A 24,102-nucleotide genomic window follows, 5' to 3' on the forward strand; every position below is an offset into this window, starting at 1 on the left:
AATGGTTGATTTTTTCCCCTATTATAACGGAGCAAAGGGCTTGTGTGCCCGTGGCTCGCAGAAAGCCAAACTGACAGCGGGAGTTCGTAGCCGAGTAAGGATTTATTACAGGGCGCCAAGCAAGGGAGTAGGAGACAAGCCTCAGATCCACTCCAACTTGGTATTTGAGTTAGGGGTTTTTTGTTTGTTTTTTAAAGGAGAAGATCAAAGAGACTGGGATTAATCACCTTGTGACATTTCTGAATTGTAGTTTTGGGAGTCACAGTGTCTCTGTTTAAGATTCCCTGGCCAGGTGGTCCATGACTCGGGATCTGTTACCTCATCTTGCCCTGGAGAAACAACCTGAGTTTGTACTTAAATGGTGATAGCTATAACAACAGTAGCCTTGGCAGGCTGCCTAGTGTCCTTTTCAGAATCAGGCTCCCTCTGTCAATTGTGACATTCAGAGTTGGCTAGTCTCTCTTAGCCAGTGGAGTTTTCCTATAGCTCTCCAACTCTGTTGCTGCTTTTGAAGCATCAGTCTCTCCTCTGGGATGGCTCCTCAGCCTGCCTCTGCCCCCTTGAGCAGCCTTATCTGGGTGAGGGTTCTGCAGCTGCCAGTGATGGTGATCTTACAGCTTGCAAACAACTTTTCCCTATGTCACCTAATCTGATCCTCACAAGAAGACGTGCATCTTGTCCTAATTTAATAGGTGAGGAAACTGAGGCTCAGAGATGAAATGACTCATTCAAAGTCATATGGGTGAGTTAGTTACAGCTGAACCAATAACCATCTTCAAAATCCTAGTTCAGTGCCTTTTCCACCCCTGCAGCACCCCAGGTGCTGACTTTGTAATAAGGTCCAGTTCTACTAAGTAGAACTCAGTAGTCTCTTTTGGATGTGAGGCATAGAGATCCCCATTTCCCCATGCTCCTGCAAGAAAAGGAGTTTATTTTTTATTTTTAAAGACATGTATGGCCTGAACTGCTCCTGCAATTGGAAAAGTGGGCTCAAAGCAGCCTTAGGGACTGGATGCCCTCTCCACCCCTAAGGCCAAACATGGTCTCTTTATTGATGGGCTTTCTCTGCTTACAAATAGTTGGTGCTCCCTCAGAATTCTGCTTGCTGCCTTTGGCTCACCAAGTTTCTCCATTCATACTCTCAAATGTGGGAATTGGATTTGGTCCCCTCATTTTCCGGGGCTAAATCATGTCATGTGTCATCAAATGGACTATGGGCCTAATAGCTTGGGGTCAGGTGCTGGCGCTGGTCCAGTTAGCTGGGGGTAAGGTGGGAGTCATTGTGAGGGGCAAACTCAGGTTTTGCCAACAGTGGGGCTGTGGAAAGAGCCCTTTGGTATGGTGTGTGGGCATGGACAGTGTGGAGGTTTTTGTTAACATGTAAAAGTTCTTAGTTTATTAGCGTGGACAGTGTTCTAAAGCTTGGCCAGTCCATTATGGGTCTTTTCCCTACGACCTAAGCCTTCAAACCTCTGAACTAGTGTAAATGAGCAGGAGATCAAGTTGATGCAAGTCCACCTTGCTTTATATCCAGGAAAACTAAAAGTGTGTGCATCAAACATTTCTAAGTTATATCATACTTTGATTGCACCGGTTGTTCTGTTTTAAAAGACAGATCTTCTCACTTGATTGTGATGGTTTCATGGTTATACACTTATCTCCAAACTCATCAAGTTGTATACAATAAATATGTATAGCTTTTTATGTGTCAGCCGTACCTTAATAAAGTGGTTGGGGAAAAAAAAAAAAAAGAAATAGCAAGACTGCCAAAAATAAAATTACATAAGCAGAGGAAGTAAGGAAGTAATGACCCCAAACAGCCCAAAGAGAGATCCGTGTTGTATGTTAAGGATATGTGTGCTGGAATGCAAATCAAGCATGTATGGCTGCTTGGCCTTTACGACTCAAACAGAAACATTAAACACTTCCCTTGGGGGGGTTGTGGGAGGACAGCTCTTTTCAAAAGATTCTCTCTCATATAAAGAAATAATCAGCCCTTTGGCTCTTTTATACAGGGATATCTGAGACCCAAAGATCACTATGGTTCACTTAGGAATATATTAGTCAATTTCTTAACATGCCTTCCTAATTATGTTTTGTTTATACCAACATTAAAACTCAGCCTCAGTCCACAGCTGGCTGGCTGTGGCTGAGGAAGGTAGACTGGTAGTCTGTGGAATTCAGAATTGAATTTAGGTAAAGTCAAAAGAGGTTTTATTTACACACACACACACGCACACGGATAAGCATACCTGGAAGATTAGAGAGATAATTAATAGTTGCTGAGCACCTGTTATAAATTGCTGTGAATATGTGGGTGATGGTGAGATGTTTCAGTAATAATAATAAAGCATGACCTTTGCTCTTCCCAGTGATGGAACTGGATCTGTTCCCAGGTCCCTATATGTTTTTTCTAAGTATTAAATTCCTTGGCAGGCAGGCAGGAATGATGTCACAGTCATCTTTAGCTACTCAACTGCCCCGTGTGTAATACAGCGTGGAATAGTGCCTGGTACGTGAGTAATGAATGAGACTAAAACAGTAGGAAAAAGTCTTCAGATTGGACACCTGAGCCCCTGGAAGCAGAATTTAAATTTCCAACACTGGCTAAATGCAGTGTTTGTAAAGGAAGAGCTATTTTCTTTGGCACATGACTAACATTGCCCAAATTAAAAGTATAAAACCCCAAAAGAACGTAGAAGATCAAGGTCTTGAACAGGTATGCCCTACTTAAATTCTGTATGAAATCTAGAATTTCAGATTTCTCCTGAACTTTGCTGTTGACCATTAAAAAGTAAACACACTTTGTAGAATTTGGAAATCCAGATTAGCAATGCCTATAAACCAGGGTGGACTGGATTTTGTCGGTGGTTCCCTGTGAGATAACCCATGTGTAATACTGAGCTCCCCCAAACTGCATTGTGAGTAGTACGGGTTAGAGGCCATCAACCCTTCAAGTGGCTCATCCACAGCTTGAGAAGCAGAAATATTCATCTTGGCCTCCAGGGTAGGGGTGGGGGCATTTATATGAGCATTAAATCTGATCAACCTGGGCTTCCCTGGTGGCGCAGTGGTTAAGAATCTGCCTGCCAATTCAGGGGACACGGGTTCGAGCCCTGGACTGCGAAGATCCCACATGCCACGGAGCAACTAAGCCTGTGTGCCACAACTACTGAGCCTGCGCTCTAGAGCCCGTGTGCCACAACTACTGAAGCCCACACACCTAGTGCCTGTGCTTTGCAACAAGAGAAGCTGCCGCAATGAGAAGCCCATGCACCGCAACGAAGAGTAGCCCCCTCCTCGCCGCAACTAGAGAAAGCCCGCGCGCAGCAATGAAGACCCAACGCATCCAAAAATAAATAAATAAAATAAATAAATTTATATATATATTAAAAAAAATCTAATCAGCAGCCCTCTAAACCTGTCTCCAGAAACAAACTAACAGTAAATTAGCATTGAGAAGTCATTTCAGCAGCTAGAAAGAAGGAATGTTTAAGCCAAATGAAACTCAAAAAGATAACATTTTATTTTCAGAGCAGCTGACGCAATATTGAATCAGGTTTTCACAAATAAATATGACAGTGTCTACTTGGTTACATCTCTGTTTGATGAATGCCTATCTGTAAGAACTGTAATAAATTTCTGAGGAGGCTAATGACCGGAACCTTTTAAGTAAAATTCTCCTGGCTTGCTTTCTGAAAAAAAAGTATTGTGGCAATTAAAATAAAATGCTCATCGCTCAGGGGGAAAACCAACCTAGAATGCCCAGTTGTTTTTGTTTTTAAGGAATGCACCTTTTGAGGACAAGTCTATAAAACATCTTTATTTATTTGTTACATATGATGTTTAAATATAACTTTGCTTTCAAGCTTCAAACTTTTTTTTTAAACCCCTGGGAAAATAAGACTTTTGGTTCACCTTAACAAAAACTGACCTAGGAAGAAACACTTTTAGCAAAATGTATTATAAAATTCACTAGAAAATACTGTCCTCTTTTTGCCAAAATGTTACATAAAATCCTTATTAAAAATACACACGTTACAAAAGAAAAAAGTATGAATATGCTATACATAGTGCTTTTGATATGGACCAAGGGACCTGCATTCTGGGGAAAATACAGTGAAGCACATTAGATATTATGATGTCAACTTAAAATAGTGCAAACCAGAATAAATTACATCCTAAAATGGGAAGGCATGCAAGTCATTTCCTACGAATAGAACACAATGAAGCCAGAACAGGAAGCAATCACAACCACTATTTAAAAATGTTTTCCTTTTTATTACATTAATTTTTTTCAAAAATACTTTTCTTTACAATAGAACTCCTAGAAAATATTTACAACCTTCCTCTAATAAAATAGAACAGCAGTTAAATATATTTGAAAATAAGATGGGTTTTTCCATAAAATATATCTTTTAACTTTTTATATACAAGCTTTCTCAAAGAGGTCTAAATTCACTAATGAAAAACTATCTGATAGTAAACAGTAACTGTGTTGAAGACAAACCATTGGGAAGAAAAGTTCTTTAGGGTGGGGAGGGGGGGGGAGGAGCCAAAACACAACACATACATGCAGGCAGAATCATTTCAGGAAAAAAATAAGTGCAGTATTTTACTATGAAGTCAATTCTTTAAGTTGATATTGTGAAGAAAAATACTAACTCAGGAAAGTGAACTGTCTCATCAAGGAGGAGTTCTTTGGTTATTTCAAGTCAAAAATGCAAATGCTATACTGCATGGAAAATCAAAATTAAATTGTGCATTATATTTTTGCCTTGGCAACTCAGTTTATTTTAATGTTTTAAACTGGAACAGCCAGGCAAGTCTCCAAACAGAACGAGTACATTTGCTTTATAAACATTTTTCCGGGTGTTTGCTCCTTTGCTAGATAAGTTTTCATAGACCCAATAGCAGAACCATTCCAGAATCCCTCTCAGACACCCACAAGTGGAGGGAAGTAGTCACTGGGACAGATGGGATCAGCCGATACTACAGTTGGAATGGTTCTGGAATAGTTCTGCCACAAGGCTGATGCCCTCCCCAGGCAGTTCTGAACTCAGAACATTGAATAATTTGTCAGAAATGGCAGCAAATGAAACACTTTTTTTTCCCCCTAAAAAAGGATAAAGGAAATCTTCAAGACCTCTTTTTCTGAAAACCGAATGGTGGCAATGAAAAGAACTTTTGTATTGATCTTCTGTCCATGGCTTTCCTGAGATTCAGAGGACACTGCCTGCGTGGGGCTGCTGTGGGTCTTCAGTGTGTGCTAGAAGCTTTTGCTGAGACAACTTAAAGATGCTCCAGTCCTATCCTCGTGCTTCCGCTGACATCCTCTTGTAACATCAAGCTATTACTGTGCCAGCAAAGTGCCCTGGCAGGATTGCCACACCTGCAGGAGCTGGGGCATCAGAAGCGTCAGCTCTGTGCTGGGGCTGCATCCCAGCCTGAAGGCGCACGCACTCATTTGCCCTGACGGAGGCCATGGAGGAGTCTGACTCAGCTCAAAAGCCTGAGCTCGATGCCGTTTTTGAAGGATTACAGGTTTATTACCTTCAAGTACAAACAGCAACCCTGCCGGCAGGGACAGGAGACAGAGCAGGGGTATGTAGCTTGGAGAATTCTAGAAGGGCTTTGGTAAATGACTTTAATGAATACATTCATTGTTTGAATGCAAACACTGTAGCTGAAGTGGTATCTGAAACCATTTTTGTTGGCCTTTAATGCTATTTCCCTTGTATTTGCCATCAGATTTGTTAGACAACCCTTTTCCTCAGAGTTAGCGTCAAGGTAAACTTTGGTCCAGCACAGGCGAATGACAGCAGAATCCTAGTGAATGAGGTTTCACAGTACTTTCAAGTGGCACAGAGTAATTTCAGAACTCCACTGACCTTTAACAGTGTGGCAAAAAAGAATCAGCTCTTCTGATCTAGTTTTTGGGCCTCTTGGCATTCCAGGGACTTTAATCTGTGCTCCTCCACCAACCTCCCTGAAAACAGCCCTGGCAACTTAATAGTTGGGGTTATTTTCCTCCAGACGGATTTCCAGTCGGCTCAGGCCAACTGGAAAAGAAGCATGTGAAATTTAGAAGATCTGAGTTCTTGGAAATCCAAGGGATCCTGCTAACCCATGAATTGGAGTCAACCGGTCTTCAGGGAACTGGGAAGAGGACGCACTTGCTCCATGAATCACCTTCTTAGTAAATCACGGCCAGGGAGGGAAAGCCTGAAATGACACAGCACTCAGTTTTCAGAAACAGGCCGAGTGACAGGCAGGGCAGGGAGAAAAACGACTTTCACGTTTGGTCAACTCTTCAAATGACATGTGTGCTAGAAGAAAGCTGTGGAACACAGGGCTGCCTTTGCTCACTGGAAAGCTACTTCCTAGCATGGTCTCCCGGCAAAGACGCCAAGTTCACTGCAAACTGCGGAATGAGGTTAGCACAAAAATGACTTTTGGTGGGAAAGGATGGCCCAAGACCCCAGCACAAAGAAAGTAGCCTGCTTTACACACACACACACACACACACACACACACACACGCACACACACACACACAGACTCTCTCACTCACTCGCTCATGCAAGCTTTGGGATAAAAGGCAACCAGGATGGTTGGCATCTGAAAGCAAAAGAACATGAACGTCAGGTTCATTCCCAACCAGGAATGAGTTCATTCCTGGGAATGCAGCCCAGATGAAACACATCTTAAAGTAGGATTGTGCCAATGATTTATTCCCCCCCAACCTCCCACAAAACAATTATTTTTAAATAAAAGGAAAAAAACCCCGATTTTTTTCTAAACCTGAAAAAAACGACCACTTTTTAAACAGGTAGTTTAAAATGGTTACAAAACAAGCAGGCAGTCCAGCTTTCCTGATGAATGAGGATGGAGACCGTGGGTTTTCGCTGTCTCCAAGCGACACACAGGGCTTTAGAGTTCCGTGTCACCCTGAAGCAAAACAGAATCTTGATCATCCAAGAGGAGACCGGTGTCCACGACCTCGGCCTCTTCCATGACGCCTCCTAACTGCTGGACGACGTCGTCGTCGAGGATGTCCACGTCCTTGATGGGTTTGATCAGACTCAGCTGGTCCAGGGGCAGCAGCCCCGGCGGCCCCACCGGCCCCGTAGTCCTCTCAATTGTGGCTGCCATTTCAGCTGCAAAAGCCGCCTTCTGGGCTTTCTGCCTCTGCTGTTCCTCCTGCTGCCTGTGAGTTTTCATGTGTGCATTTCGGCTTTTGATCTTGAAGAAGACTCTATAAAAATGAAGAAAAAGAAGCATGTGAAATTTAGAAGATCTGAGTTCTTGGAAATCCAAGGGATCCTATAGGGAAGAGCAGGTGCATGGTCTGCTGTCTGGTTTGGGGTGGCTCTGACAGAGTCCCCATCTCCTTAGCTCCCAAGACCTCCTCCCCTGGTGACCTGTTACCTCTCTTCTCTCCAAGTGTTCCAAGGAAAGGGGATGTGGACAGGAACACGTTTACAGTGTGTTGGGCTTTCTCTCTGTGACAAGCTTCTCTCTGTGAAAGCTTTCCTGTCCATCTGTGGCCTGGGGCACAAGCATTTCTTTCCTCCTTATCTTCCCCGTTTCCTCTCCATCACTGACCAAGCCCTCTCGACCAACCTGAGAATCCCCGTATCATGCTGCCAAGCTCTGTCGGTTCCCACCGTAAAACAACCCGTCCTCTGCCTCTGGCCTCCTGTCCCTGTCGTTCCCGTCAAAATTCTAGAGGGTCTGCCCGCACACACGTACAGCTCCTCTTTCCTCCACACTCTCCAACTGCACTGTCGTCCCCTCCACTTCAGTCCAAGTGCTTGAGATCGCTAGTGGCTGTGTGGCCAAATCCAACAGCCCCTCTTCTGTCTTCATCGTACTGGACTTCTGAGCTGCACTGACCATTCCTCTTCGCCCAAGATCCTGTCTCGTTTTGGCCATCGTATATCATAGTTCCCTCCTGTTTGCTTTAGAATGAAATAGTGGTTCTCAGCTAGGGGGGATTCTGCCTCCACAGGGAATATCTGGCAACGTCTGGAGACATTTTTGATGGTCACAGCTGTGTGGTGGTAGTGGTACTTCTGGCATCGAGTGGGTAGATGCTGGGGATGCTGCTGAACACCCTACAATACAGAGGGCAGGCCCTCTTCCCCAAATAAGGAATCATCAGGCCCAAAATATCAGTGCCAAGGCTGAGAAATCCTGGGCTAAGGGGCCTGCCAACTATGGTCAGTGGGCCAAATCCTGCCCACTGCCTGCTTTGTAAATAAAGTTTTACCAGAACGCAGACATGTTTGTTTATGTATCGTCCATGGCTGCTTTTGCACTAACATGGCACAGCTGAGTAGTTGTGACAGAGACAGAATGACCTGCAAAGCCTAAAATATTTCTTTTTTTTTAAAGTTGAGAATTATTTCTTTTGTTGTTGTTGTCGTTGTTTTGCTGCGTTGGGTCTTCATGGCTGCACGTGGGCTTTCTCTAGTTGCGGCGAGCAGGGGCTACTCTTCGATGCGGTGCGCAGGCTTCTCATTGCAATGGCTTCTCTTATTGTGGTTCGCGGGCTCTAGAGCGCAGGCTCAGTACTTGTGGCACACGGGCTTAGTTGCTCCGCGGCATGTGGGATCTTCCTGGACCAGGGATCGAACCTGTGTCCCCTGCATTGGCAGGCAGATTCTTAACCACTGTGCTGCCAGGGAAACCCAGCCTAAAATATTTCTATCTGGACCTTTTTCAGAGCAAGTTTGTCCAGATGTTAGACGGCCTGTTTTTAGAGAGGGAGGGTGGCATAAATATTTATTCCTGAGCTCATAAATGGAAAAAAAAACCTGATTTCTAAGACCCGCGTCTTAGAACAGAGTTGATGAATCACCACTGGACATACTGAAAACTGTCTAATGTAATGAACATAAATTCAGCAGCTAAAAAAAGGATTCTGCAAACATGTGCCTGATGTTATTCCTCATCTGGAAAACCACAGAAAATACTTCTGTTTTCCATAAAAATCTTAACTGGAGTTATGGTAGAAAAAGGTCCCAAGCAACATAAAAACAAGACAAGGAAAACATTTAATGGAAATCACCAAAAGACAACCAGAGCTTGAAATACTTATTTCTGGTTGTTAAAATGTCCTTTGTCGCCACCTAGTGGAATAAGGAGTTGTCGCCTGTTGGAGGGGAGTGAGTGAAGGGAAGATGCTGGTTCCTGAGAAGAAACTGGTGAGACGCCCCCTTCCCTGCCTCTCCCACCCCAGGGCAAGTAGGGGGGAGTCCGACTGAGGAGGTTTCACTATTTCAAGTAAGTAAACCCGATGATCAATCCAGGGGCTCACTTATTCCTTGCTGACATGAAGATGATATCATGTCCTGGCTCTGAAGGACATTAGAGCCCAGAGGAGGGGACCCACGCCTAAGTCTGTCTACCCATCTCTGCAGGAAGAGAGCTGCTAGTTCCAACTCACTTTGGCAGGTGCCACCGACCTATGGCTAACAGTACCTACCTCATCGGGCTTAAGATTAAATTAATCAATACACGTAAACATCCTTTAAAACAGTGCCAGGCAAATACTGAGTAACTGATAAATGACAGAATTATTAAGATGCCTGAAATACGCCTGAAATATTCCATGAGGATGAAGATTATAAACAGAGGTCCCAGTTGGCCTCATTCATACAACTAGCGATGTTCCCTTGGTAGTTTCAGCAGCTACCTCGTGGGCATCTCTCCAGGTAACACTGCACGTTTGAGACATTGGAGGTTACAGGAAGAGAAACTCGGCAAGGCTCCTAAAAGAAGTTACTTATGACAACCCTTCTTGCAGGCAGACTCACTGAGAAGTAAACTGGAATTCTATACTGGATGCTGTGGGAGGGAACTGTGTGCATCTCACCATCAGTGATAAATAAATAAGCAAACAAAGGAAACCACTAGGCTGGAACAGTGGTCAGAAGCCCAGGCTCTGTATTTGAACACATAGGGTTTCAAATCTCAGTTCTGCTCTTACTGGGGGAATGACCTGGGGCAAGTAAATTTACCTAATGTTCAGTCCTTATTCGTAAAAACAAGGATAAAACAGTATCTGCGCCACATGGAGTTTCTGTGTGGGGATTAAATGATCTCATGCACATGAAGTATGTAACAAAATTAGGTGCTTAGTAAACGTTATTTAATGCTGTTATTACCACCTACTGTCAATTCCCCCTTTTCATTGTTTTAAATTACACTTAAAACGGCCAAGATGACAGATAGACTTTACCTCATGAGTCAACTCTGATCAACTGGTTGTGCCAGCTTGAAGCATTAGGATTTAAAGGATTTGAAAGGATTTGAGTCTTATCTTAATGTGGTAGCAAAAAGTATAGCAATTGATTAGTGATGTCTGCCCTGGGTGCAGGAACGAGCAGTATTGGTAGGAAAGCCATCTCTGCCACAGAGAGTTCCTGATTAGATGTTTTAGCGCCATTCTCAAATCACTCGGCAGGGATGCAAAGAGAGCAGTCAGTACTAGTGAATATGGTTTGGGTGTGAAGGGAAGAGGTGGGAATCAGAGTCCCATCCATCATTTCTGGAAAAGAGTGAAGGTATGTCACTAGAGATTTGCTCTCTGATGATGTCCATCCTTATTAAGCTTTAGGACATCAGAATGACCATATTCTGAGTCAGAGACAAGGTCCACCCACCATGAGGCACCACGTAGACCCCAACGATGATATGAGGAAAAACTGGAGAGTCTGGGTTCTTTTTCTACCTGGAGACACCTCAGACCACCTTGGCCCAGCTCCTACAGAGGCATTATTCATCCCACACTTAGATTCAGTCCCTGGCCCAATTCTACCTACTTGCCACACTCCTTGCAGGGGAAAATGGTGGTGGGGTCTGTCTCGCCGCTGGTAGTGCTGTGAGAGGGTGAGCTCTTCACTGAGCAGTACCCGCTCTGGGCACTGCCAGGCTTCTGCTTTCCAGAGGGTACAGCACCCCGAGCTTTGGTCACCTGGTTGGTGCCACCGTGGATGCGGGCGTGGCCGTTCAGTGCCTGTCGGGAGCTGAACACCTGGGGAAGAAAGGGAGTGACATGACATCTACAGTCCTGAAAAGGAAATTAGGGTTATTAGTTACTCATTGGTAGAACATGTGATACTCGAAACAGTGGTTTTACATAAGCAAACTCTGGACAAATGCCACAGAAAGTAGAGATCAAATACCACAATCACAAGTGCTGTGCCAGTAAAAAACCCATCACTGTTATAATCAAAGACTAGGGCTCAATCCAGTGCCTCCGCCTCACAGGGAGGCCATTGGGCCATTTCCCCTCTGAACACCTTATTGTTTCCATCTGTAAAATGAGAGGGTTTGGACCAGCTTTCAAACTTTTTAACAGCCAGAAGCTACTTTCCACCCCTTTTTTCTTTTCTTTCTTTTTTCCTTTCCTTTCCTTTCTTTACTTAAAAAAATCAGGTCTTATTCAAAAGTTCAAAGCAGAGGTACTCTGGCTGAAATAGACAGCCCCCCAAAATTGAATCTATTTGCTCAGCTCTATCTCCCCGCTAGGAATCCCTTGAACCCCAAGAGACACAGCTTGGAAGACACTGACTAGCTGCTCTGATATATTCTATATGTTATTTCTAAGCCCCAATCAGTAGCCCAGTGTTGAAGCAACGTTTCAGACCCTGACATTGTACTGCAGGATGAAAAAAAGGGGAACGACCTGGTCTTTTGAAGGCTGGCATAATGCACGGTTTCCCAACCTCAGTATTACTGACATTTGGGACTGGATGATTCTTTGCTGCGGGGCTGTCCTGGGCATCACAGGATGTTCAGCAGCAACCCTGGCCTCTCTACCCACCAGATGCCAGGAGCACCTCCCTAGATGTGATAAAAATGTCTCTGGACGTTGCCAAATGTTCACGGGAACAAAACTATTCCCAGCAGAGGTCCACTGCTGTAAAGGGATGTAATCCAGACCCCTGAATTCCAAGAGCCCTGACTTCCAGATTGCTAAATGCATCAGCTAATGGGAGTACCCACTGAACTGTCCAGCCACAGATGGTCACTCTGTGTTAAGTTCATGAGTTCTGTTTATAGTCTTGCAGGGAAGAAAAATCTTTCGCTGATTTAGCAACCAAAACCTCCATGTTTAGGCACTGAATAAAACCAACATGCTTTTTTCCCTGTTGTTTTTTAAAGTCACGAAAAAATATTCACCTTGCTGAGCATTTTTGATTGGGTAAAGTAAAAGATTTCCCGCTCAGGAAAGAATTTACTGTACACCCAAACTATGAATTGAGGAAGCATCCAATTTCTAAACAAACACACCAAGGATACTGTCATTTAAAGTCACATCTTATAGCTAGTGGGAAGCAGCCACATAACACAGGGAGATCAGCTCGGTGCTTTGTGACCACCTAGAGGGGTGGGATAGGGAGGGTAGGAGGGAGATGCAAGAGGGAGGAGATATGGGAACATATGTATATGTATAGCTGATTCACTTTGTTATAAAGCAGAAACTAACACACCATTGTAAAGCAATTATACTCCAATAAAGATGTGTAAAAAATAAATAAATAAAGTCACATCTTAATCATCCCCTAACGGAAGTGCTCTATACAACATGGCAATGATGGAGTGAAGCGTCCAGCTCATTAAACATCAAAGATAGAAACAAGCTAGCAATTTCTTATGTTCTCTTCAAAGCTAATGCAAAATGTGTGTATCATTTAAAAAATTTTTTTCATTTTTTCTTAAATGTAAATCAAGTGAATTTCTGCTTTAGGATCTAAATATTTTAAAGACTGTTGCTTTCTTCATCTAAGTGACGGACTGAATAAGCAGCATTCAATGCACTCTGGAAAACAGTATTATCCTATATAACACACAAGCAAAGATAAGCACTAACTTGGGGAAAACAGGGCTTCATATGAAAGGAGCAACATTCTAATTTTTTGCATAATACCTCTAGAACTTGCCTGCACAGGTGTGCCCAGCTTTAAGAAACTTGATTTGGGAAAAGCTCAACAATTCAGACGAGTGGGGTACCGGGCGGACTGAGAGTCCAAAGTTAACAATTAAAAAAATATATCCATTAAAATACACAGAGAGCCTTAGATCAGGCCAGTACAGATTCTGTAAGGCCATCCTTTAGTGCTAAGAATGATCAAATGGTGAACTGGTTTTATTTTAGCTAAATGATGCTTCTAATGTACTTGAAAAGTACTAGGTTAGGTAATTACACAGACACCTTTTTAGCCTGTTTACATGAATAATTTGCTTAGTAAATCTTGTTTGCTTCCCCCAAAGAGTACAAAGATAAACTTTAGCTAAATCTTTGTAACTATGCCATAAAAGGACACTCCTTCTCTGTGGGCTCTCCCACTGCATTTAAATGCATGTCTCCAGGACATGACCTGTGTGACACAGCCCAGGAGGAGTGGGGAGGCACCCAGTAACGAGGAGTGTAAGTTCTGGAGGCCAAGGTCCATTGCAGAGCCTGAATCACACGCTCCCTGAGGGCAGGGACGGACCTGTGTCCTCCAAGCACGTGGCACAGTGCTTAAAAGAGAACACACACTCCAGAAATATCTATGGGCTGAATGAATAAGTAAATGGAGAAGGAAAGAAAAGCATGGCCATGTGGACTTCCCTCTGCCAAACGTTCACTGCTGAAAGTACACCTTTTGCAAAGTGCATCATCTCTTAAAGCCGGGCACAGCTGTATGCTCTCACGAGTCCCAGATCCCTAGAGGGCGCAGAGACACTTACAGCTCCACAGTTGGGCATTTCACAGATGAAGGAGCCTGAGGGCTGGCCCAGGGCCTGCAGGGGCGGCCCCTCTGCGGAAGCCAGGACTGGGCCTGGTGGTGGCTCTGGAGACTTGGGCAATTCACTCTCCTCTTCTCTTGTGGATTTCCTGTCTTCTTCTGGGTCCTCCTCCTCCTCCTGTACCTCTTCATCTTCTTCACTCGTCTGGTGTTAAGGCAATAAAAGCAAAAGGGGGAAAATCCCCAAATGGCATTTTTAGTGATGAACAGAACCCAGGGGCTAGGAGAGGAGAGAGGGGCTGGACGCTGGGGCTGCATCGGCTTCTTTGTGCATAAGGAAGGGCTGGCAGAGACCTCTGGGGAGGGATACGGTTTCTACAAGGTTGGTCACTGGACACTTGGAATTCTGAGGGCAAGGAAGTCCCCCCAGCCCACTTTGGGTCCCCTCATCACTTATAAAAAAATATCCTAAGGCAGAGAGGAGAGATTTCTGTATGTAGAGTTTCTCCCCCTTGTTTGAGACCCGCAGACCTTGACACTGACTAAAACTCAGGCAGGATACCCCACTTGCAGCAGCTCTGCCTCCCCAGAGCAGTGAGGAGGGTTTTCAAGCAGTAATGACACTGTGGAGCCCCTCTGGACAGAGACTAAAGACCTATCAGGCTTTGTTTTTAAAGGTCTTCTAACACACTTCCTTGCAAGATGCCCGAGATATTGATTTGACCTGTGGAAGGCACATGACCCATGGCATTCTGATGCACTTCTTCTCTGTTCTTATCAGAAAATAGGATCAGAGACTCAACCACAGTGGCTCTGAAAAGGAGCAGAAATGGAATGGGATATTCCCTTTTATTTATCATGTGCTAAATTTTTTTTTTTTTGGTCTCTGATCATGGGCACTCTATGAAAAAAAATAAGAAAACTATTTCTATGAATAATTATCCTCTTTGTGACTGTGTCCCCTCCCTCTGCTTCAGAACAGCAACGAGGTGGAGAATTAAGCAGAAGGTCCTGACCTTCCTCAAGGTTAACAAGACAGTTAATGGAATAGCCTGGAGGAGGTACCTGGGCTGGGTGGGGATGGGGGCCAGGGATCTAGGAGGTCCTTTTATTCAACTAACTACCTTACTCTGCAATCTCAGTCCTCACGGGGGTAGGGTGGGGGGAGGGTGTGTGTGTAAGGGATGCTTGCTCCTCTGGGCCTAGAAGGACTGAGGACCAGGGATGGGAATTCTGTGTTACATCAACCTCATTTTAGCTTCTATTTTACAGCACTTTACGGTGTACAAAGTGCGTTTGCTATGTCACTGAATAGGCTGTAAAAAGTCCTCCTATTTTACAAATGAAGAAACAAAAGGGATGTCCGGCTGCCTTCCACCCTGATGGGTCATTTGTCTCTGCTGGGCTCTCTGCACACCCACTGCTTAAAGCATGTGGGCTGGGGGACTTCCCTGGTGGCGCAGTGGTTAAGAGTCTGCCTGCCAATGCAGGGGACACGGGTTCGATCCCTGGTCCGGGAAGATCCCACATGCTGCAGAGCAACTAAGCCCGTGCGCCACAACTACTGAGCCTGAGCTCTAGAGCCCGCGAGCCACAACTAGAGCCCGTGTGCCACAACTACTGAAGCCCGCGCGCCTAGAGCCCGTGCTCTGCAACGAGAGAAGCCACCGCCATGAGGGGCCCGTGCACCACGGCGAGGGGTGGCCCCCGCTTGCTGCAACTAGACAAAGCCCGCGCACAGCAACAAAGACCCAATGCAGCCAAAAAAAAAAAAAAAAAAATGCACATGGGCTGCAGTTTGGTTTACCCCAGACAGCGATGTAACTCTGGGTAAGCCTACAATTCTCAGAACCTGGAAGCCAGAATTTCCAAGAAGAATAAACATTTCTGAGAGTAGCAGTACCCTGGGATCCAGAAACCACCAGCTTTCTCTCTCCAGTTTGGATTGGGGGTGGGAGAGAAAGATAATCCCAGTAAATACGGGCATTTAGCACACTCTTCACTGTTTCAGTATTATCCTTATTTAAAATGGTATATATGCATATTTGAGACCATGCATTAATAGAGTATACTTAAGAAATGGTCCCAGTTTCCAGTGGGTAAATTAGGATTAATCAGTAATGATTACATTTGCTGAAAGACTTCAATGAATACAGATGTAGGCTTAATACATTTTACAGAGTGATTTATGATATAAGCTTACAGATCTCTTACTAGTATAGAATATACAGGTTGATATCACTTAAATGGCCTTATTCTCATATGAATCAACCACCTTTCAATCTCAGAGAATTTCAGGTAAAATCATGTTACGTCTAACTCCACGGGTTCACTCCATTCCTTTACAGAACTGGAACTCTGTGGTCTCAGGTATCAGGTTATTAAGTAGACGGAGGCCTACAGCTCACCATTTAAAGTAAATTACATGGTAACTTTCAATGACAATGGCACTTATTTCACAGCAGTCGTTATACAATTTTCAAGTTGTTATACAAATTTATACAATTTTCTCACCATGCTATTGTTTGAAAGCTCTTAAAAGTTCCATAGAGCCATTAAATTACAGATTAAATTATACTGTCCTGTGATTATATATGTCTCATGAACGTAGACAGGTTTACTTCAAATGGCAATCTACGCATGTTCACAAAATGATTTATCATCAAGCGACAGCGCTCACCAATGTGACTAGAGATGCAAAGACAAAGGACAAAACCCTAACATGTAGCACTCTGTATCAACAAGTTGGCCATTTCATGATGTATTGTGAAAGGAAACATTTGGTATTATTCAAAAATTGGCAGAAAAGTGGGCAAGTACAGAGCAGGAAGATGGTTATGTATTATACAAAGTGCTCAAAACCCTGAGTCCAAATAAGTTTCTTGAGGAGATTTTTATTTCTCAGGCCTGAAAATGGCATTTGTATTATGAGAAATTTATAAGTTAAAACACAAATGCTCAACAACCCAAATGTCTTCAATGACACAGATTTGAGTGTTACAGTCACTGATGAATGATGATGGTGATGACAACATACTGAAGGCCTGCAGGGACTACACACACACACACAAACACACACACACACACACTGTTAGTTCTCACAAAAACCCTGCACAATTTTTTTTTTTCATTAAAAAAAACTTATTTATTTATTTATTTATTTAGGCCACACCATGCAGCTTGCTGGATCTTAGTTCCCTGACCAGGGATTGAACCTGGGACCTCAGCACCTCGGCAGTGAAAGCACGGAGTCCTAACCACTGGACCGCCAGGGAATTCCCTACAAATTTTTATTTTTTAAACAAATGAGAAATTGGCCAGAGAACTAATTTTCCCCAGAGCACACAGCTGGTAAAGAAGTTGAATTGAGATTTAAAACCGGCACCGTCTGATTCTAAAGCCTCAGCCTTCGCTCCCTGCCTGCCTGCACATGTCCACAGATGCACATCTGTCCATCTGGACACGGCTTAGGTTTTCAGCTCAAACACAGAGCTAAACCTCTCAAAACCATTGAGAACCAGCCGCCTTTCCGTGTCAGAGGGAAGGAGGATGTTTCCCAGGCCCCTTGTCAGTGGATCACACTGCAGGCAACTCAGGCCTGGGACCATGGGGGAGCTGTGCTCTCGGAGCCCTGACCGCTGTCTTCCAAAGTCAGTTAACTGCCTCAGCTGGTTTCTTGGACTGTGCTGAATTTTGCTCACAGCCAGACCCACAGATTCGCCCTGAGTGAAAGCAGGAGCCTGGGCAGGGAACAGGAACCTGTGGCCAGCACTTCCCTCTCTCTCGCCTCCTCAGCAGAGCCCACCTTGGCCTCCTCTTCGGCCTGCAAGGGTGGAAGGGCCTGTGACGGTCTCAGGCCAGAAGTCAAGTTACCTGCTGGATGAGCTTGTGCTATGCTGACCTCCTGGCCCCTAAAGAGCAGTCTCTCCTCACCCTCCTTCCTCTCCCCTCTCCCTTGAAAAGTCCCTGAGCTACCTGACTGTGCTCCATCTTGGGGGAATATACTCCCTTTAATAAAATATTGAGGAGAGCTACCCAGGTGTCCCAGGCAGGCCCAGAGGACAGAGAGCAGGACCCCCTCCTAGGACTGTGCCTCCTGCACCTTCCCCGTCCTTGCACGGTCCCAGTTTTTCATCTCCACTTGGCAAACTATCCTCAGAAGGTTGACTGTGTCTTCACAGTGCCCTAAAGGGAGCTGTGAGCTACCACGCTGGCCTTGAATCAAGATTTTCTTGTTTTCTGGGGGGCCTGAGTCATCTCTGCACATTAAGTTCACAGGTCACAAGGTGTGGTTGCACCTGACCCAGCCTAATACCGGCTCCTGGCAAATAAGTCCAAGGAGGTGTGGTGCCTGGGGTGACATCTTAACCTTTCCTCCTCAGTCTGAGGCTACACGCTGGCTCGGGCCTTTCCACCCACCTGCAAAGCGCTGCTGGCCCAAGATGGCGCCTGTACCTAACGTGGTCACACCTTCCGTAGCAGCCCTCCTCTGCTCAGAATCTCCTGGTTCACCCCCTCTCCTTCCAGGGAGTTCATAGAGGGATTGTTGCCATGACCCAGAGCGACTCCTACCTGGGAAAAACGTTCACTCATTCATTCAACAAACGTTTACTGAGTGCTGATATCGTGTCAGGCACTGTCCTAGGCACTTGGTAACACTCAAGTTGAAGAGACATCAACTTGCTTTGGGAAACCATATCCTCTGATTTTGCTCTCTTCCAAAACATGACTCTGACAGAGCCCAGAACATTCCAGAATTGGAAGGGACTTCCCAAATCATCTAAACCATCAGCCCCCTTTTACTGGTCAGTAAGCTTAGGGGCCAGGTCCTAGGTCTCCCAGGCCAGGATTCTTTGAGCTTCCTCATTTACTGTCTATTCTGCTCATTCAGAAAGCAATGCTCTGTGTGACCTTGGGCAAGCCCCGTCCCCTCGCTGGGCCTCAACCTTCTGCCTGAGGACTGGTGGAGCTGGATGAGAGAGAGTTCCCAAAGGCCGTATGTAAGACTTTCTGGACCTCATCTCATACTACTTTTAAAGACTCTTGGGGTTCACGGTAAACTTTCTCCTTGTGTATGCCACATCTTCCCACCTATAATATATGCTACTGGGGCAGGGGGCAGAGGCCGGTTAACAGCCCCGGGTCACCCATGGCACTACAGACATAGTGGGAACTCAATTGCTTTTAGTTGATTGAACCAGAAGAGGCCACATTGCTTTTTTTTTTTTTTTAAATAGTGAATATGTACTGCTGGCCTTCTTGTATAAGGGCAATCTGCTTTTTTTTTTTTTTTTGGGTTTTAAAATTTTATTTATTTATTTATTTATTTATTTATTTATGGCTGTCTTGGGTCTTCGCTTCTGTGCGAGGGCTTTCTCTAGTTGCAGCAAGTGGGGGCCACTCTTCATCGCGGTGCGCGGGCCTCTCATTATCGCGGCCTCTCTTGTTGCGGAGCACAGGCTCCAGACGCGCAGGCTCAGTAATTGTGGCTCACGGGCCTAGTTGCTCCACGGCATGTGGGATCCTCCCAGACCAGGGCTCGAACCTGTGGCCCCTGCATTGGCAGGCAGATTCTCAACCACTGCGCCACCAGGGAAGCCCCCACGTTGCTTTTTTAAACGTTAGCCACAGGTGAGAAAAAGGCTATTCAGATATACGACATCACTACTTAAGGCAGTCAAACAAAACTCCTGATCATAGGAAACCCTGAATATAGAATACTGCCATCTCTAATCAAAAGAATGGCAATACCATTCTATTCTACAGGTGTCTATTTTTCTTCTGATATTTGGGTCCAAATATAAATTTATATATGTGTATGTATTTCTTAGCTAGGATCAATTCTTAGTTAGGAACTTAGGCTTTGAAGCGTTAATGAGTCCAAGTGTTTTTACGCTTCTCTAAGGGGATTTGCATTTGCTTGCTCTTAAGTGTTACACCAGGGAATCAGGCTCAGACAACACACTCACCAGGCTTTTGACCATGGCTAAGTTACCTAGGCTCTGTGCCTCAGTTTCCTACCTCATAGAATTGGTATGAGGAGTAAAAAAGTCAATATGTGTAAAGTGCCTCCTAGTACAATGCCTGGAATGTATGAAGCACTATGTAAATGTCTGTGAAAGAGATTAACCCACATATGTGCTAGTAACACTTACGTGGGGGACACAATTGGGAATGAAAGTATAATTACAAATATTCACGATATTTATGAATTCCAAACACATTCCCTGATGGTTGCAGATGAGAGTTTAGTAATCTGTCGCAAGACGTAATTTTTACACACACATACGTGTTTTCCACAACATGTGAGAAGATTTCCCTTTGGCTGCAGATGCAGAGAAGAGAGTTAACTGCAAGGACAAAAGTGGTAGTAACTTCCAAAGCCACACATAAGGGGTTCAGAGAAGATTTCGATCTAGTGATGTCTTTTTTAAAAACTTCTTTCTTTCTTTCTTTTTTTTTTTTTTTAAATTAATTAACATTTATTTTTGGCTGCTTTGGGTCTTCGTTGCTGTGCGGGCTTTCTCTAGTTGCGGCGAGCGGGGGCTACTCTTCGTTGCAGTGTGGGGGCTTCTCATTGCAGTGGCTTCTCTTGTTGCGGAGCACAGGCTCTAGGCGTGCGGGCTTCAGTAGTTGTGGCACGCGGGCTCAGTAGTTGTGGCTCGGGGGCTCTAGAGTGCAGGCTCAGTAGTTGCGGTGCATGGGCGTAGTTGCTCCGCAGCATATGGGATCTTCCCGGACCAGGGCTCAAACCTGTGTCCCCTGCACTGGCGGGCAGGTTCTTAACCACTGTGCCACCAGGGAGGTCCCTAGTGATGTCTTTAGTAGGTTCGTCATCTTAATATGCAGACAACTTTGGATTGTCTGCTAATGAAGGAAATCAGTATCAAGGGTACATGGTGATGTGAGGATGAGGATAATCTACACACTGCTAACCAGTTTCCCAATAACTGAGAGTTCCTGGCGCCATCTAGAGGTCAAAGTTGCTCCTTGGGCATGCTTCACAGAAGCTGTGTAAAATCCGAGTGCGCTTAGGTCTTTCTAAGGCATGTTAGTTCTGTGGTCAGGAGCATCTGTGACTGTGGAAGCATCAGGAAGTGCTATCCCAGAATGTCGGGGTGCCTCTTATAAATCACCCACATCAAGGCTGGAACCAGCACGGTTTAACTCCCCTGGTGCCTACCTGCCCTGGAACGCAAGCCAGCCCTCATCTCCTTAACTGATCACTGGGCTGCGGGTCAAACCCAAAACTGCCTTCCCTCTGCCGAGTTATCCCAGGAAATCAAGGCCTGAATCTCACCTGGGAACTGGCCTGTCACCCACCGGTGCCAGCCACTTAGGGACCTGGGCGTGGGGCAGGAGCAGGGCCTGAATAAGCAGCACCTGGGCAGCTTCACTCACCACACAATCGTCGATGATTTCCGAGAGCCGTGTCCGGTGTTTCCTCCCCAACCTCATGATTTTTTTCCATGTGTAGTAGTACTCCACACACTGAGCCACCGTCTTGGACTTCACCTGCCGGGAAAGCCACCTCAAGATCAGCTCCAGCAGTGGGCAGGGTGCAAAGCAGCAAGCTTTTGTGCAATTTTAAGTTTGTAATAGGTATTAGGTTTATGCAGTTGAATAAAAACATATACATGGTGAAAAATCTCCTCCCCACACCCGTTCTCCATCCATCCATCCATCTGTTCCCCCCCTACCCCTGCAACACAGCTGGCCCCTCTTATTCATATCTTGGGTGTCATGCCAGAATTTCTTTACATATATACCAACAAACACGAAAATATATTCCTCCCCACCATTCTGCCTCACAAAAGGTAGCACACTCTATGTACTGCTTTGCATCTTGACTTTTTTCACAAGATAGCTTGGAGATTTTTTTCACATTCGTCCATAGAGAGCTCGTTCCCTTTTTTAACCCATAAAGCAGCATGCTTTTTCAAATGCTTGAATGTATTTGGCTCTCCAACTTGTTGACCTTCAAAATCTATTTATGAAAAATGTTCCTTAGTAATCGAACAGGAATATAAGACAAAAGTTATGATGACAAGAGCTTAGTGTTTGCAGAAAACAAGGCTTGCCCTGTTCTCCCCAAAAGGGGCAAAGATAAATGTGTTTTAAAGAGAAAAAAATTCCTTTGTTTAGTTCATAGTGCTCTAAGCTCAAAGCGGGGTTCAATAATGTGGGTTTTCTGGAGGTAGATAAAAAGGCTGGCTGTCCCCTTGGGGGCAGGAACATGGCCACCTGCATAGTGAGAATGAAAAGAGTACCTTCAGAAGTCTGGTCTCCTCAAAGGTGGCCCCTTCACGTCCACCTGATATCATGAATTTCTACATTAGAATCACCCAGGGAGGGAGGATAGAGTCCCAGAGAACCCTTGTTTTAAATCCTGCATTGCCTGGCGAGTACGACACATGAATCCATCATCAGTCAACAAGGTGCGGGGCCTTTAGGAATCAGGCTGAGGACAGACCAGTCCTGGGGAAGGTGACCCAGGAGAGATGCGAGCCTGGGAGCTGCTGGGATAGAGGGCAGCAAAGAGTCCAGTGGCCTCCAGGGCAGAGTAAGGCGGGTGCGAATTCAGATCTGAAGACGGAGGCAAGTTGGAGAAAAAGTTCACCTATTCTGATTCTCATCCAGTCAAGGCCCAGGATTAAGGACAGGAGACATGAACCTGGGACAACACTGAGGCCCAGCCCAGAGCCAGTGGCAGCTGTCACCTGGGACCCTGTTCTCTGTGGGCCTGAGCATCTTAATAACTCAGTATGGCTCCATCATTCATCAGTTTGCTGAAACACTGTGAATCACTGTAACTTTTAGCCTAAACCATCCCTCAGCCAATTAAGGCCTATTACGTTTATTATGTGCTGGATAAAGCGCTATTTCATCTTTGTTAAAGAGCTCTACTTTGCTGTGAAATGATATATATGTAACATGTTATTGTTGTTATTATTATTATTATTATTATGTGGCCGCACCACACAGCTTTCGGGATCTTAGTTCCCTGGCCAGGGATCGAACCTGTGCCCCCTGCAGTGGAAGCTCGGAGTCTTAACCACTGGACCGCCAGGGAAGTCCCTGTAACATATTGTTTTTATTAACACTGTCCTTATGATCAGGGTCCCAACACCAGAAACTCTGCTAGGGGGACGGCTCATATTCTCCCTTCTCCAATCCCCCCTCCCCAAATTCTGTCAGAAACACTATAGATCTGTCAAATACACATGAAATAATTTATATAAATTGTGAACCAGAAGCCTCAGGTCTATTTATTCTGACAGAATGCGTGAATTACACATTTTAATTAAGATAAGAATACCCCTCCCCCCCCCCCCCACTGCCACATCCAAATAATCTATATTCTCCTCCCCCCACATCCCTAACACCAGGGCCAAGCCATCCATAACAAATACCATCCTTTACCAGCAAGAGATGGAAGACATTCTTTTGGTGAGAGTCTTAAGCCAGTAACCAAATAATTCTATATATCTTTAGGTGTACAACTTCCCAAATTTGGTTTCAAGTGAGCAATGGGAAAAAGAATACTTACCATCTTCTGTACAAAAATAAAGTCTTTGTTGTAAGTGGCTAGTGCTTTATTAAACAGTTTTCTTTCTAGGGAGGTCCACTTGTCCGAACCTACAACAATACACACATTTCATAAAAAAACAGCTCAGTTCTCCTCACTTGTGGTTGCTGGTTCACTTAGTTAAGTTACAAACTACAACTGTTCAGCATGTGATAGAATACATATCACACTCCTTTCTGAACAGGAAGTGCAGTGTAATGGTTAGGAGCCCTGACACCTGGGTTCAGATCTCAGCTGTGGCCTTGACCTTGGCAAGTTATTGAGCCTAAGACTCAGTTTTATTACCTACAAATGGGAATAATTCTGATTGTCTCCACCTCTTAAGATTTCTGTGAAGGTTAAAGAAGGTAAAACAGGAAGTGCAGTGTAATGGTTAGGAGCCCTGACACCTGGGTTCAGATCTCAGCTGTGGCCTTGACCTTGGCAAGTTATTGAGCCTAAGACTCAGTTTTATTACCTACAAATGGGAATAATTCTGATTGTCTCCACCTCTTAAGATTTCTGTGAAGGTTAAAGAAGGTAATGCCCAAAAAGTGTCTAGCTTAGTAACTGGAAAATCATGAATGCTTAATGGAGTTTAGCTACAGTTTTTATGTAATTAGGATGAGCGCAAGCATTCACGTAGCAAGTGATCCTCACATGTGCTGGATTCAGCAGTCTTCACCCTCAAGATGTTCACAATCTAGTGGGGAGAAAACCAGGAGGCCCTGCATTCAAGGTGATGATTGCGAGGATGAAGGGAGGGGTCGGGTGCCGATGGGAACCC

At 44.8% G+C, this 24,102-nt stretch overlaps 1 protein-coding gene across 16 annotated transcripts in view; it reads right to left on the bottom strand.

The window, feature by feature from the left end:
- Positions 1–3,546: 3,546 nt before the first annotated feature.
- Positions 3,547–24,102, bottom strand: part of TRERF1 (transcriptional regulating factor 1) — a 200,189-nt gene continuing 179,633 nt past the window's right edge. For 13 of the 16 annotated variants that reach the window (XM_057555068.1, XM_057555073.1, XM_057555065.1 and 10 more), the window contains 5 exons: positions 23,298–23,386; positions 21,149–21,262; positions 13,749–13,952; positions 10,832–11,079; positions 3,547–7,257 (listed from right to left, as the gene is read on the bottom strand). In XM_057555068.1, the coding sequence (XP_057411051.1) occupies positions 6,933–7,257; positions 10,832–11,079; positions 13,749–13,952; positions 21,149–21,262; positions 23,298–23,386 (980 nt within the window). In that variant the 3' untranslated portion in view covers positions 3,547–6,932. The remainder of the gene's footprint in view (positions 7,258–10,831; positions 11,080–13,748; positions 13,953–21,148; positions 21,263–23,297; positions 23,387–24,102) is intronic. The other 3 variants (XM_057555078.1, XM_057555076.1, XM_007197863.2) reach the window with 1 other exon arrangement.

This window comes from Balaenoptera acutorostrata, chromosome 10 (genome assembly GCF_949987535.1).
Source record: "Balaenoptera acutorostrata chromosome 10, mBalAcu1.1, whole genome shotgun sequence".
NCBI classification, from domain to species: domain Eukaryota; kingdom Metazoa; phylum Chordata; class Mammalia; order Artiodactyla; family Balaenopteridae; genus Balaenoptera; species Balaenoptera acutorostrata.